The 16095-nt window shown below is 45.1% G+C and overlaps 2 protein-coding genes across 2 annotated transcripts in view; both read left to right on the top strand.

Annotated features, from left to right (window-relative positions):
* The first annotated feature begins 597 nt into the window (after positions 1–597).
* On the top strand, positions 598–11898 carry EMC7 (ER membrane protein complex subunit 7). Its single transcript, XM_078858110.1, has 5 exons — positions 598–844; positions 3246–3365; positions 7084–7222; positions 7551–7631; positions 8670–11898. The coding sequence occupies exons 1-5, from the start codon at positions 615–617 to the stop codon at positions 8817–8819; spliced, it is 720 nt and encodes a 239-aa protein (XP_078714236.1). The 5' UTR covers positions 598–614; the 3' UTR covers positions 8820–11898.
* A 2744-nt stretch (positions 11899–14642) lies between these two features.
* Positions 14643–16095, top strand: part of LOC144933392 (platelet-derived growth factor receptor alpha-like) — a 51830-nt gene continuing 50377 nt past the window's right edge. Inside the window, exon 1 of the mRNA XM_078858107.1 lies at positions 14643–15048. Within this exon, the coding sequence (XP_078714233.1) occupies positions 15030–15048 (19 nt within the window). The 5' untranslated portion in view covers positions 14643–15029. The remainder of the gene's footprint in view (positions 15049–16095) is intronic.

The following is a 16095-nucleotide window of genomic DNA, read 5'->3' as shown; positions in this document are numbered from 1 at the left end:
CACGTGTAGAGAGTCAACTTGGTACCTCGTAACATAAAATTAGATTTTTTATTTTTATTTGTATGTTTCGTTAAAGTGATTTGCTTACATGTCCTATATTTCGCACTCCTGTTGTGTTTTTGTATTGTTTGTTTTGTTGTGAAGTTCTGACTCGCCCCTACTGGACATCAGAGAAAGAACGCTTTGTAGCTCATCGAATTCCTCCGATTCTAACTGCGCCACCCTGGCGGCACCGCCCCCTCCTACATAGCCCCGCCCCTTCCCACAGAGCCCCGCCCCTTCCCACAGAGCCCCGCCCTCTACAGCATAGCCCCGCCCCCTCTCAGAGAAACCCTCCCAAAGAGCACCGCCCCTTCCCACAGAGCCCCGTAGAGCCCCGCCCCCTCTACCAAAGAGCCCCGCCCCTTCCCACAGAGCCCCACCCCCTCTACCATAGAGCCCCGCCCCTTCCCAGAGCCCCGCAGAGCCCCGCCCCTTCCCACAGAGCCCCGCCCTCTCCAACTGCCCCCTCCCACTGAGCCCCCCCCACCCCCCATGAGAGCACCGCTACGAGCGGAACCACGTGACGAGTAGGAGGAGCCCCCCGCCCCCACGTGACCGACCGGCAAAGCAACATGGCGGTGTTGGTGTCGACGCTGTTGGTGGTGCTGCTCGCGGGCGGCGCCGCCGCCTCCACCTCCTCCCCCGTCTCCTCCTCGTCCTTCTCCTACCTCGAGGCGGAGGACGCCAACGGGGAGCGATTCAAGATCGAGGGCCGCGTCTCCGTGCCCGGGTTCAAGATGCAGGAGTGGATCTCTGGCGCCCGGGTGCTGGTGGAGGGCGGCGAGTACACGGGGCTGCTCAGGTGAGACCCAGGCCTCGGCGCGTCCATCCGCGGTCACTCCACTGCTCGATGAAGCCTCCCAGAGCCGTGACGACGGTAGAGATACACATCTGATGCGTTTCATATGCTCGTCCGTGCTACGGCAGTGCAAGTATGCACTCGACTACAACACTACAGCAATATAACTACACGTTCACTACATAGGCAAAGATCCCCCGCCTATAGCCTTCAGAGACTGCTGGGGCAAGTGCTGTCAGCGAGCACCGATGAAGGCCGGCACGGCACACGAGGGGGTGGGTGGCCAGCAACACTCCCAGCCGCCTTTGTCTCCCCAGGAGCAATGTTTATACATCGCACTAGGTGCTGTACTTACTTGAGGCTGAGTCGACCAAGGGGAGGTCAAGGACCGTTTCAGATAATCGTCGCTGATGTTGGCCGTGAGCGGGAATCGACCTTCGTCGCGCAGTGCGCAAACCACTGCACCACCACTCCTCTCTACAGAAGTACCGGTATACACTCAACCACAACACTACAACAATAAAACTACACGTTCACTACTAGTACCTATGTAAATTAATTACGCACTACGACAGTATAACCAAACACATTAACGTCACCACCCCAACCGTACAAGTACACAACTGATTGTACACAATAATTGCAGTGTAAACTGGGTACTATGTACACCATTACGCACGCTGCAGCAGTACGTCCACGTACAGCCGTATCGTCTTGTCTGTTGCTGGATGAGGGCCTAGCGAGTCTTGGGAGTTGTTTGACCATACTTCGCTCTCGCTGCTCGCTGCTGGTTCGTGAAGGCGGCGAGTATAAACAATGGGGCAGAGTAGAAGATGGTAACAACGATGGATGTTTTCGCACCGCGCCCTCTGCTGTCAAGGTAGCCGCGCAATCGTCTGCAGCAGGAGGTGGGCGTTGGGTTCAGAGATTACAGACAGCCTTGAACTGACTGTCACCACAGAGATTCGGGGTTCAAAGCCAGCCAAGCCGTCTGAAATAAACCTGGTTCTCAAATAAAAGGTTTTTATGACTTCGACACGGTCAACAATGACCGCGCAACAACAAAAAACCGCAACATTTGGTTCGTCGATTTATTGGGCTAAATTCTAATGACTGTCACGTGACGACATGGCGTGAACGTGCTGCCCTCTATTGTGTCGACCAGGCAAGTAGGGACCTCTGATACCCGCTTCCTGGGGACATTCGCTCACATTACTCTGAGAGATCCGAATGGATGGCTTGCTCTCATGACACAGCTGGGTACCACAATCGGGTTAAAATTTGGGGAGAAAAAAATCTACAATATTACAATAATGTAACTCTTTCAACATAAATTCTATACTATAACTGTACACCCTACATCAGTATAGCTATGCAATTATAATTCCTGTATATGCTCCTTTAAGTGAAACGATTTATGTTTGTGTATGTTTGCATGGATGTGGGTGTGTCCTTAATTTTACTTCAACCGTGAGCAGACTGAATGTTGGAGGAGAAAATTCTACTGTGGGACAATGGTAGTAAATGTAATGTTTAACCTTTTCCCAGCGCAGACATCCAGACTAAATGCTTTAGATAAAAACAATTTGTTACACTACATTGGCCGAGGTGAATAAGCACATATCACAAAAACTCAACACATTTGTCAATAACACTGGCCTAAAAGAGGGGAAACATAAGTGATGTTTGGAGCAATAACCCTTCCTCATAGCAGGAATATTTATGCTTTTGTTAATCATCTTAGAACACTGCAGCACACTAGGGGATGACGTTTGAGCGTGTGTGATACATTTCCTGTGTTTGCCTGGTAATGTGTCGTGTGGCAAGTCCATGAGACGGTTTGCATGCATCAAATATGCTCAAATGACGTTCGTCATGAGATGAAGAATACGTTCATAACTCTTATAGAGCATTGTAACCCGTTGTAGTGGAGTGGCCCACAGAAGTACACATCACAGAGCTACCTCTGAGATCGGTTCAAGTGACCCCTGGTCTACACAGTAATGGGCAGGACTTTCTCACCCACTTTCCAAAAATTGTTGGTTGCATTATAGTCAAACCATTATTTTTATTCTTAGACCTGTAGCTTTGCCAAGTTAACTGTAGAGCCACATTTTACATTTTTTTGTGCAAGTTTGCTTTTTGCTTGGTCTCCCAAGCTGCCACCACTGTTCTTTTCCAAGCTCCATTTCGTCTCCCTTGCCCTATTTTGCCATACTGTCTACTCATTACAATTATTGATGGCAGGATTGAGATCATCGATGTACACTTGAGAATCCGGTTTAACCACAGATGGCAGGGATGGATTCAAACCCTGAAACTTCACGGTGGCAGCTCAATGCTCTGACCTCTGAGCCACATGGCCACCTCCGCTCAAATGACGTGGTGTTGACTGGTTTTGCAGAACGGATGGAAGCTTCACCGTGCATAACGTCCCCTCCGGCTCCTATGTTGTGGAGGTGGCATCCCCCTCTTTCAAGTTTGATCCTGTTCGAGTTGACATCACCACGAAGGGGAAAATAAGGTAACTACATCAATATTTTCAAATCAAAGTGCTGTACATTTGTTGCATTCTTTTTTCTGTAGCCGCACATGTAACTTTTAGTCGTATGGATTTGGAGGGGCATAACGATGCCCCACAACAATGTCTCAGATATTACCAATAGTCTTTTAAAATCGCAAAACTTCAACAATGAGTAGAAAGCATAGTGCAGGTGACGGTGCAGGTGGTGAGCAAAAGAATAACCGCTGTATTACGCTCGATGTTCAAACGGAAGTGACAAAGCGTCGTAGGAAAGGTGAAAGTGTGGTTGATATCGGGTGCCATTTGAATCTTCCTTCAACGAGTGTACGTACGATAGAAGAAGAATGCTGATTAAATAGAAAGTAAAGCTAATCACCCTTTAAAGCATTCGGAGATTAAAATTACACGGCAAACAAGTGTTAAAATTATATCTGCCCAGAACTCATCCACTCTTCAAGGTAAGATCATAAAAAGTATAGGTTAAGCTAAATTATTTAGAAAATACTGCTTAAGATTGTATTTGATAAGTATAATTGCTGTTATCAGTATAAGTATTATTGCTGTTTAAATGTTCTTGAACTCACAATTGGTTATAAATGTGTACATTGTGTTGTAAAATATAGTACAGGTACTATACATGTACAGTACATGCTTTTCTGTACAGGTAAAATACGTATATTTTGGTTGTTAGCTATGAAACACAACATTTCACTAAGTTACTGTCACTATCAGTACCTTATCCCATTGTTTCTTATAGGAGAAATTGCCCCGATTTGCATCGCATAGGCAATGGTTACGCTCTTACGAGCCAACCCCCCCCCTCATTAACATGTAGGATTCCTGTGGGAGAAATGTCCCCGTAATATGAACCTTATGGCGGGACCCTTAGGTCCCATAAGCACCCAGCGCTCGCATAGACATATTGTAATGTAAACAAAAACTTTGCTCTTTTTCACCAATGGGTTTGAAGGATGGTGGCAAGTGTTGTCTTGTTAAACTATGCCTTTAAAACTGAAAACTACTTAACTGCAGTATTTCTATTTATATACACTATCGAAAAAATAATTTACACCCCTCTGTCAATCATCGTGTTTCTTATTGTGGATTTGTGAACACACTTTGTAAACAGTACATAAAATAGTGCGCGTTTTCAATGCGCTGTTCATATTGTAACAAGCGTTTATACCAATGTTACTCTACAGAGTAGTGGGTCGCCGCTCCTCTTATCCGCATTGATACGAGCGGTATGTGGGGACTATGGCTTAATCGCAAAAAAAACTATCTGCACAGATGCATACGGAGAAGAGAAATATCAAACAGGAGGAATTAACGGTGCAATGCATCTCATCTGTTAAATATCTGCAGGTAATAGGTTTGTCATCGATTGATCCTGGCTGCAGACATTGGTAGGTCACAAATAAAAATGAAGATAAGAGAGCAGTTTCACTGTATTATGCATACCGTTGACAAATAAAGGACTGAAGTCGTGTAGGCAGTTTGAGCAGCTTTGGATAAGATATATGATCCTGCCCGTACCCGAGCATGGAGTGCATTCGCTTGTTCAGCTCTTCTGCACATTCGTCCTCGCTGCGTTTGGACGACATGACAACAGAATGATCCGCGCCAGGTGCGTCGCAGCGTTTATGTGCGCGGTGGGACGGAGTCACCAAAAATAAATTAATTAATAAAGATTTTGACTTAGAAGTCCCAACTTTCCAGTCCCTAACGCCGACGTATATAGTGGGGACCCCCTGTAAACATACGGAGTTGGAGTTTAGGTACAGCGTAACAAGTTATGCATTAGACAGATATGAAGCAGGAGAGAGATCACACCCACCATATATACCAGATCTCTGACAGATTAACATCTTAAAATTAATTTATTTCTCATCAATAGGGGGAGAAAGACCACCAGGCTCTGCCATAATGATATACAGTACATATTGCTTCGGGTTCAGTTCTGATAGCATATGTAGTGGTGGTGCGGACGCGCGCCCGCAGTGAGAGATCACGGGGCGGCGCGGGGTGCGTGGTTGGGCACGCGATGTAGGCGTGGTGTTGACGCGCGCGCCGGGAGTGAGAGATTACGGGGCGGCGCGTGGTGCGTGGTTGTGCGCGCTGACACAAGGTGGGAAAGAGGATCGTGGGCAGCGCGCAGTGATTGGTCAACTGGGGTGGGTGCTCTCAGCGACGTCCGCATGAAGGACTATAAAGGGGGACGCGCGGGAGCACTCGGGGAGTTGTTAACCAGTCGAAGACCGAAGACGGAGTTCAGAGGTAGGCCCTGAGACCCCTAGTCCCGCTGTCCTTGTGAGGGCCGGGGCCCTGTGTGGCTCGGAGGCGAGACTGTGGGACCCGTGGTCTGACGTCCCTGTGGACCGAGACTGTGGGACCCAGAGTCGAGACGGACACCCCGGCTGGGTGTGTTCCGAGAGGCTACGGGGCGTAAGAGCCCGTGTGGGTGTAGCCGGGGGAACCCTGTGGGTTAAGGCTGGAGTTAGCCACCCGTGTAATATAAGTTGGTGTTAATAAAAGAGTGTGCTACCCGTAAGGTCGTCTCCCACCAAGTTCCTACATTACACATACAACAGATCTATATGTGTGAGGCATGAATAATTAGAACATTGATCATGCAATTTGATTTCATGTGCAGTCAGTGCACAAAGCATTTCTACTCTTTACATAGTCATTCCATTGCATTATATTTAGAGGATAAAGCTGAAGAATAAAGACAGTACATATATTGTTAACTGTGTAGCAATTACTACAATATAAATGAATGCTCGTTAAATTGTATCTTGCACGACCAAATTATGAAAGATATTGCCATGTTTATGTAAGAATATGACATCCTATCTCCCAACTGTAATAAACACATACATAGCTGCATATGCACACAAGTGTACACGTGCAGAGACGGAAACGCACACACACCGAGTTCCTGCTTCTTACCTGTACTGCAAGCCGCCACTATGTATGTACGCCTGCCCCAGTCCCAGCTACATTGCCTCTCCCTTCCCCTATGCTGCCGTACTCTCTTCTAAGTACAGCTGCATTTGGAAATTTTTATTCGGCCACATGATAGAAATGTCGGAAGATGCGGTGCATCCCTTATTATTTCACCGTACTTGGTGTTTTAGTTTTGCGTATTAAATTTTTAATGCATATGTTTACATTTAGTTTCTCTGAAAGTGAGGTAACTTATGTATGTCTTATGTTATCTCCATACTCAAATAATAGCTTTTAACCTATACACAAACCTTAAATATCAAAAAGCTAAATTTTATAGTTCACATGCCAGGACCCAAACACACAGGCCAGCTTTTTTAGCAGCCAACACGATGTCTCTGATTTATGTTTGTTCTCTGATCCATTTGTTTCTCACTTATTTTTTTTGGTCAGTGTCCGATATGTCTGATCCATGTAATAGCAGATAGTATAAGTATCCAAATCCTTACACCTAAATAATATATCCTTGTTTAACTCCTATTGTTATGTGTATAGTCATCCAAGCTCTCAAACCCATGTCTTAATTAACATATATTACCTAAATAATTTACAAGTAAGGAATCACAATTTCCTTTACCTTTGTTGAGCACAGTTGGCCACGTACGGTGTGAAAGACATTCAACATACATATTGATATTGCATGAACAGTGGTAAATACTGTTTTATATTATAAATATAAAAATCAAAGATGCACATTGCACCTTTGCAGGGCCCGTAAACTGAACTACATCAAGAGCTCTGAGGTGGTGCCAATGCCTTACCCGCTGCGGATGCGAGCCTTCGGAACGCCCAACTACTTCATGAAACGCGAGACGTGGAAATGGACCGACTTCCTCTTCAACCCCATGGTTTGATTCCCCTACAGATGTCTGAGCGTGCACGTGTTAATTTAGTTTACTTGGGACAAAATCGCATACATGCTCGTCACACAAGCAGCTTCTAATCTCTACAGATATACTCATTAAGAAGAATGCAGCGACGCTACTGATGGTGATAAGCGCAGTTGCACACTTTTGCTGGGCTGTAAATTCATGAGTTATTTGTAACATTTATAGCAATAACCAATACAATTGCAGTGACTATACAATCACTGTGGAACAATATTTATACAAGAGGATTGGCACCACTTGTTATGAAAGCTACGTTTGAACTAACTTGCTCTTTTGTGTTTCACAGGTGCTCATGATGGCCCTGCCCTTGCTCATTGTCTTCCTCTTGCCCAAAGTAATGAACACCAATGACCCAGAAATGCGAAAGGTAAGCATAGTTTAATGTATATTCTTGGTTCTTTTGGTAAAGATAGAAAACAAAAATATAACTTAAAAGTTAAAAACCCACGATGTTTTGATCGCAACACAAGCGGTCTTCGTCAGGTGGAGAGAAAAGAGGGGGCAAGCCTCCAAATGTAGCTGCTTATAAGGGCTCCAGAGTGAGTGGGCGGGGAAAAGGGCTGCGCAAGAGACTGGGGGAGAGGGGGGGTAGAGATGGGAGGGGGGGGAATTGACAGGGGGAGAGAGAGGTGGGTAGAAATGGTAGGAGGAGGGAATTGCACCTCGGTCCACCCATCAGACAATGGGGGGGGAAGGAATGGGGTTGCACAAATTCAAGTGCTCCAGAGTGAGTGGGTGGGGGAAAGAGCTGCGCGAGAGACAGTGGGAGAGAGAGGGGGTGGGGCAGAGATAGGGGGGGAGGAGAGAGGGATAGAGATGGGAGGAGGGAGGAATTGTACCTCGGTACACCCATCAGAAAAGGGGGGGGAAGGATGGGGCAGAGACAGGGGGAGAGAGAGAAGGGGTGGAGCAGAGATGGGGGGAGGGGTAGAGATGGAGGGGGGGAATTGCACCTCGCTACGCCCATCCACACTGCTGACGGTAGCGGTTGACAAGGAAACACAAATTCAAGTCATGACACAAAGTGGTTAATAACATCTTTCCAATGATTGCTGAGTTTAAAACCGTCGTCTCGGTTGAAATTGTGTTTGCCCCATTCCTCCCCCCCCCATTGTCTTCATGCAATATGGAAAATAATGTAATTTATCATAATATATTATCCATAATGCTCTACAACTGAGATAAGTGAGGTTTTATACAGTTTCACATGCAAAAGGTATTTGTTAAATTGACAGTAATATATTTTTTTCAATCTTCAAATCTCTGACTCATATGTAATGTTCTTTTTTTATCAAATGGTTACATATAACTATTTGAACTTTTTTTACGTTATTTTATGAACGACCGAATTCAATTAACTTTTAATTATACAATTCTCATCATTGTAATTTGTTTTACTTTACAGGAAATGGAGCAGTCTATGAACATGCTGACACCAAACAAAGATCTTCCCGACGTGTCCGAACTCATGACGCGCATCTTCACCACGAAGAAAGCCGTTAAGAGCAGCAGCACTACGAAAGTCAGTAAGCCAGGGCCGGTTAAGAGGAGATAGATGACAACTGTCACCTGCACCCTCTGATCCTTCCCTCTCTTCACACAACCACAGCAGTGGCTGCAGTTCTTTTTTGTTCCACTCTGCCCCATTGCCCAAAACGAGACATCAATATTTAGTAACATTGTTTTATATTTAAAAGAAGCTCGATTTTATTGATCCAATTTATAACTTTGAATCCCTTGTCAGAAATTGGAATAAAATCTTGGCGAATTTATAGTTTGAGAAAAAACATCACATCAAGATACGTTTCTCACGATATCGTGTTGCTGCGTGTTTTTATGCCACAACTGCCCATAGAACAGGTTATCTCATAATACTAATTACATTTTCCAAACACACGTCCAAATTTAATGGTAATTTGTTATGTTTATTATGTTTCTAGTTATTAGAAATTTCCTCGTAAGGCTGTCCTCAGATAACCATTAGTATATGTGTATATACATAACAGATTAAATAGAAATAACAACAGGTTATTTTTATTTGAACTGTTATTTTATTTATATGTACATATTACGCCAGTAGTTTTTTCTAAGCTCGCAAATTTTTTTCTGGCTTGCACCACAATGCGTTGTGCATTAATGGTAAAACACACTGAAGGAAAGTGCAAATCTAAACCCTTTTAAAACGACCTAACGTTTTGCAGGTAAACATGCAAAATGACTCATCCGTGGTCACTCTTGGATTAAATACTTTATTATTATTATTTAAGTGATGACAAATGCAGATTTAGCCAAGATATTGTTTTAATAAAATGTGAGAGCCAGTTTGTTTAAATGAATGTCATCAATTATTTGAATTCATACAAAAATCTGCAAATAAATCCTGCACGCCTAAAACCAATGGAAAAATTAAGCAGGGAATGCTTTCCAAACATAAACTTAGACGCACAACAATATTTAAGATTTACATTTTGTGGTACATAAGAAATCTGTGACTGCAATTTGAAAATAAATCCCTTTTCTTCACTCATATCATTTCCGTTAGTCCTTGTGTTACTTTCATACCAAGTACTGAGCAGAGTAAATCATCGTTAAGTGTAGTTACAAGATCTCAATTTATATCATTACCTCTGCTTGGGGACGGGGGGGGGGAAATGTGGATATTTGTAATTTTTCACATCCAGAACACATGAGCCCCATAAATGACAACTCTTGTGTAATGTTGGTTGGCGATGTTTCTTGCAGATGAGTAAACAGACCACGCACAGCCAGCCCATATACAGGTTTCCCTCATTGTGTGCGGATTCAGTTTGTGCAATTTCGTGCTGTATATGCGGCTATAACATATTTCTACCCAAAATTTTCAATATGCGGTTTGAATTCACTCCTTTGCGGTCGGACATGGGCCCACATTGTGTAGTGTGTACTGTATTGGAACGCCGCACGAAGCGAAGGAACTCTTTACTTCCCATGCATAGGGCACTGCAGTTGCTGGCTCAATGCAATCGACCGTTTCCCTAAACAATTCTAAGCTGGTAAGAGACATTTGCAACCTTTATAGGCATGTCGTCCTTGAAAATAAGCTGTTTAGCCCCATTGGGCCTTACAACATATGATGCATTGAAAAGATGATACATTTAAAACATGATAAAAAGAGCTTACTGACATTCCACAACTGTTTATTATTGATTCGTTCTGCTTTCAAATAACTTGGCACACAGTTTTGGCATACACAGTTCTTAATCAGGTGGGAGTGGCAGCAGCAAGAAAGTATGAATATGGGTTGGAGTTGGTGACTTGCAAAATAATATAAACTTTGTGTTTGTAAAGGCAATGCACTTTTTCTACCTGTATTCACATTTAAGGGTGATGTAAAACAATGTTCATTATGCACTATCATGATGGATTATAAGGAATAATATAATATACATTGGTCTGTTTTACCCTGTAAATAAATAACATTTAGGTCCATCAGCCTATCAGCTTGTGGACCACTGATTTCAAGCAATATTTGTTTAATCGGGCAAACTGGACAGGTTTTGGCTTGATCCGCGATTTAATAGAGTTTGCTGTGAGTTGTGGCACTGGGTTGCCTTGATAATCTGATAGGGAGGAAGTCTCCACAAACCCCATGCGGCTCAGCAGCACAGTACAGCAGCATTGTACAACGTGTGTAATGGATTGTTGTCGTAGATTAGTTTGCAACAACTTTGTGCTGCAAAATATTTATTGATATGCATTTCGGCTGATGGACCATGCTGTCATGGCGAAAACAAACCCCTATCTTTCATATTCCACGGCTCACAATTCAACATGACAGCACGTACACTGTTGTGCATTTTTGCTGTGCTGACGCTTTAGTCTTTCCCATTCAGGAAAGGCAACAACTTGTTTTAAAAAAAGGCCTCGCTCAGCTGATTAGACAAAATCAAGACCAGTCCATGGTTTGCTGCTTAAAACAAATGCTGTGGAAAAACATTGGGCCAGAAAGCTCATAAGTTAATGCACTCAAATGGAATTATATTTTGTATGGAAACAGATCCTTGTCTGTTTATAACTTTATTCGCTTGAAAATATAACCAATATTCACTATAATACAGTTAAATTATTGTACAGCTTTGTGTTCTTGGTGTAAATTGGTAGTGGGGTGCTGTGATTACGCAATGGTGAGTGAGCGTCTTGATGATTAGAAATGCATGATGAGGAATGAAGTGCCTGTCGAGCCGGTGGCTGTGATCCATGGCAACGCAGAGAAAATTCGACGTTTTGGTGACCGCACAGCAGCAGCTGCGACAGTAATGGCTACTGAACATTGGGGCCAGATGACCGGAAGGGAAGTGTGATTGTGCAATGACTTATCACAATTAAGAGATAACAGAAATAACTCGACAACTGATTAAACATTGTTTTGTCTTTTTTTCTTTCTTTCTGTTGAGTAACTTAACGGAATTGTTTCTCCTTGACAAGCCACTTCGTTGCTGTCCAGCGACTTGCACGTTTTGTTTTGACGGTTGAATCTTGAGCAGCAGAATGCTCTGGCGAGTGGATGGAATGCGTCACGTATAGTTAGTCTCATTTTTCATTTATTGCATTTTCATTCGCTGTGTTTCTTTGAAAATAAAATAACATAGAAGGCCGTTTACATGTGTATCATTGTCATCAATAGAAAGTGTATTATGACGGGAACTAATAACCCAAAAACCTTTATTATGAATAATATTGGTCGCGAAAGCCAATGTGCTGAACTGGTATCAAACAAATTGTTACATATATCCATGTGACCGGTTTGACAAAATAAGTTACACGATTTTTAAAACGTGTATCAGTGTCTTAACAGAAGAGTGATATGGAAACGAGTATGTTCAACTTCATATCGCTGATGTGTGTGCTGTGGGAACACCTAAACATTACACGAGTGCATCTATATTCATATTCTTGTTTATGATCCATATTTGTGTTTTGGCTAGGCCACGTAGTATAGTTTTATGGCAAACTGAAACCACGACATTGCCTTGCCAAAAAATAACATGATGAGAGTATCGACTAGGAAACCCCACGTTTTTATTGGTGGCGGTTCGTGACATTTCCATTAGGTGGTGGGGCTGTTGTGAGTGACCTGAAAATATGGTGTTCTAATTATGAAAAACCTCGTCATGTTATTGGCCTTCTCGTGAAAGTGATATAACTGTCTTGTCTTTACCAACAACGGTAGGCATTTATAAACAATACGAAACAAAAAGCACTAAAATGCTGTCCCCATGACCCTCAAGTCCACACTACACAACCCCCTTGCCACTGCCAAAAGCTTCGAGTGTGTGCACGGTGCAACCTAGCGTTGTGTCATAGTAATTACAGCCATGGGCGCCTTTTTCACGGCCCTGAATGGGTATCAAACGGCGTGGCTACAATGCGAAGATTATCGTAATTAATGAAGGGATATATCTCTCACTCGGATGCCTTCACAGCTGCCCCGAGACCTCCCCAAGGCATAAATCAGACTTGCAGCGGTTTCTAATATGAACTTAAAATGTTACCTTCATTAGGCAATTCACGTTGAAATAATCATATTTAAAAACATTTAAACACAACAAAATAATGTATAAAAAATATATTTTTATTTGAAACATAATTTGTCACCTCCAGCTGCTTGGTGGCGCGTGGCGCAACGCCCCTAGTGGACGAACCTCGCCTGCGTTTTATGTTGATATCAATATGCAAGATGACACTTTATGAATAAATTCAAGACAGTGGTATTCCTGTCGGGGGACACGTAAACATCCCATGTCATTCACACTAATACCACAACGTGCGCAAAATGGAACGTTGATGGTCATTTTTCAATATTTGCACAAAAAAGCCATGGCTTGTTGATTGGATTGTGGATGGGGTGGGGGGGTCCTGCACAAACGTAACATGTTCTAAAAAAAAAGATACAAAGAATGTTTCCTGAAACAAAAAACACATGCCTGTGCCCTTCCTTGATAATTATTCTCAGAATCCTTAAGAATACAGCCCAGCTCCGTGCAAGCTGTGCGCAGCTTTGATCTTTATTTCCTCTTGTGAGGATGTCTCGCTTGGGGTCTCGATATCCCACGTGGCTCCACTCGGCCCTCCTTGTCCCACGCACCGGGCCTAGTGCACACAGAGGGCTTCTGCGCTTACGGACACGCGAGGGAGCTGTTGCTGCGCGAACAGCCACAGTACTTGGTAACAATGTGCATGCGTGTTCCCGCACTTTAGCATTGTTAAAGTAATTTACTTTTATAACATCGTAATGTTGCGATTTAACAACCATGATGCTCACAGAGCCTTCAGTTACGTGTTATCGTCGTGCAACCAAGGGAAAGGCCAGCGGGATTGAGAATCTGCATGATTCCTTTTGGATTTTTTTCAATAAAGGAAAAATCAGCCGATGGATAACGGGGGTCAATCCGAGGTCGCGCATAATAGCACTTAATATGGTTGTGGATAAAAGGAGGTTCACTCTCGTTGCACGATATCGAGCATTCGGGACAAGGCTAGGGAAGCAATTTAGTTGGGAGGGCGGGGTGAGTTACAATAAAAAAACAACTTCAAACAAACATTAAATCAGTGGGCTTCGAGCATCAACCGTTTGTGAGGTTTGTCGGGTCCCCTCGGCAAGAGCGCCTCCTGCCTGGGCCGAGCAGAGTCGCTTCGACTTCCTCTCCGTGCGTGGAGTGGGCACACCCCGCGTCTGAGATGGTGGCCTGGGATTGCAAAAAGAATACTAAACAACCCCGCTGCAGGGCTGCACTGCATGTGGGGTTCTTGAGGCCACGGGAAGCAGTGTTCTGGGTTGCGCTGTGACCATGCATGGAGCGCATGGGCAGTTCGTGGTGCTTTTTAACACGTAGGCTTACTAGTTAGGGATGCTGTTGGCTTCCGATGAGGGGTGTGAGCTCCAGCTTCTATTGAGATGCCATCGTCCCGGGATCATAAATCCAGAGTCAATTCGTCTCGTCCCGTTCCACTATCTGCTTTGTGTCACGCCTCAACGTTGTTGCCATTAGCAGAGTACATGCAGCGTCAGCGTAACGTTTGCATAAACGGGAGGAAATGGCTTTTCGTGGCGTGATATTTGGTGCAACATATCCAATTCCGCAGATTCTCTTACGCAATATCAGCTTTGCCTGTGTCTCGCGAGCGTGAGAATGCGTTCAGGGCGATGGTGCATCATCGATGGTGATCTTTCCGTGCCTCGTGTTTGGTGGCACCGCAGCGCCTGCCATGCGTGACCATTGAGGACCGCACGCGGTGAAGGAGAGCGGTTCGCGGGGGTATGGTGAGGTCTAGGGGGGTGTAGAGGGGAGCCCTGGGGGGGGGGGGGGTGAGGCAGAAGTGGTGGGGTTGTTCACGACAGACAATACACGGAGACAGACGCAGAGGCGACTCAAGTGACGGGGAGAGCTCGAGACGAGATGCAGTGGGACACAAGAAGACGGGGAAAGTTTATACGGAGCGAGAGATAACGTGGAGATAGTCGTCGAAATGCACAGAAACACTGGCCAGAGAGACAAACGGAGGAGACGACTCAATAGACACGGAGCGAGGCACTCAGACGTAGTGACAAGACGACAACAAGAGAGCAGATACGGAGAGATAGAGACGGTCGCAAGCAGAGACCAACAAACACAGTGACCAGAAAACCCACAAGAGACACGGAAACCAACAAAGACACGAAGACCAACAAAGACACGGCCATACGGAGAGGGACGCTCGCCTGTTCGTCTCACTGCACCCTGCGCTGATGTTCGTCTGTTTTAGGGGTAAGAGATAATCATTAAAACATAAACTGGAGTAGGAGGAGGGGACACATACCCGATTCCCGTGGTTGAGTGTCGGCCCTATAATCATGGCACTGCTAGCCATGGTAACACTATACGTTGCATCCTCCTTTAATATAAAACACGATGACCCATTTATATGGGGACTCGTGTTCAATGTGCGGGCCGCGTGGCTGTTGCGTCCAGCAGTGGATAGAGCGCGGCAGTAAGGCACGACCACTCCTACCTGCGCACGGCACCACGCCACCTCTCAAGGTGTTTTCCGTGGCTGTCGTTCCGTGCGCCTCGCTCAGATGTCGACTTCGTCCCTGTACGCGCCCGCTTCCTTTGCATCCGCTGCTCGTTAATCCGGCGGTACAGAGCAGAGACGAAGACGGAGAACAGATGGTGAGCGAGACTGAGAACGAGAGATAGGTTGTGTTCCCATGACCAAACACATCTGGGCAATGTTAGTGCTGGTCTATTATTAGCACATGGTGCGCGTGTGACCTCTCTCTCGTGTTTGTATGTTGGGGACTGCCGTTGACACACATTTACTAAACCAATGATTTGCATTCTAAACTTATGGTTGTGTTCACGCGCATTCCCGCAAGATTGGCTGTTCGCGCCTTATTCATGTCGCGGCTCTGCAACAAATCCCATTCATATCCAGTTGTCCGCTCATAACCCAGCAGCAGCAGCAATTTTACCCCTCAATGATCAACACCAGCGGCGCCAAAGACAAAGACCCCCGTGTAGCCTCAACAGACAGTTGGGGCAAGTGCTGTTAGCGAGCACCCATACGACGGGTTGGGTGGCCACGACCACGTCCGGCCGCTTTTGTCTCCAAAGTGGCGATGTTTACACACCACCCCACTCCATCCCACACTACCCCACTCCATCCCACACCACCAAACTCAATCCCACACCACCCAACTCAATCCCACACCACCCCATTCCATCCCACACCACCGCTCTCCATCCCACACCACCGCATTCCATCCCACACCACCCCACTCCATCCCACACCACCCCACTCCATCCCACACC

The sequence above is a fragment of the Lampetra fluviatilis genome, chromosome 7 (genome assembly GCF_964198595.1).
Source record: "Lampetra fluviatilis chromosome 7, kcLamFluv1.1, whole genome shotgun sequence".
Classification (NCBI taxonomy): domain Eukaryota; kingdom Metazoa; phylum Chordata; class Hyperoartia; order Petromyzontiformes; family Petromyzontidae; genus Lampetra; species Lampetra fluviatilis.
The sequence above is the reverse complement of the archived record's forward strand: the minus strand, read 5'-3'. Positions and strand labels throughout refer to the sequence as shown.

Coding starts and splice junctions, on each gene's coding strand:
- EMC7 (XM_078858110.1), top strand. CDS start 615: ATGGCGGTGTTGGTGTCGACGCTGTTGGTGGTGCTGCTCGCGGGCGGC. Junction 845..3,245: donor GAGTACACGGGGCTGCTCAG/GTGAGACCCAGG, acceptor CTGGTTTTGCAG/AACGGATGGAAGCTTCACCG. Junction 3,366..7,083: donor ACCACGAAGGGGAAAATAAG/GTAACTACATCA, acceptor GCACCTTTGCAG/GGCCCGTAAACTGAACTACA.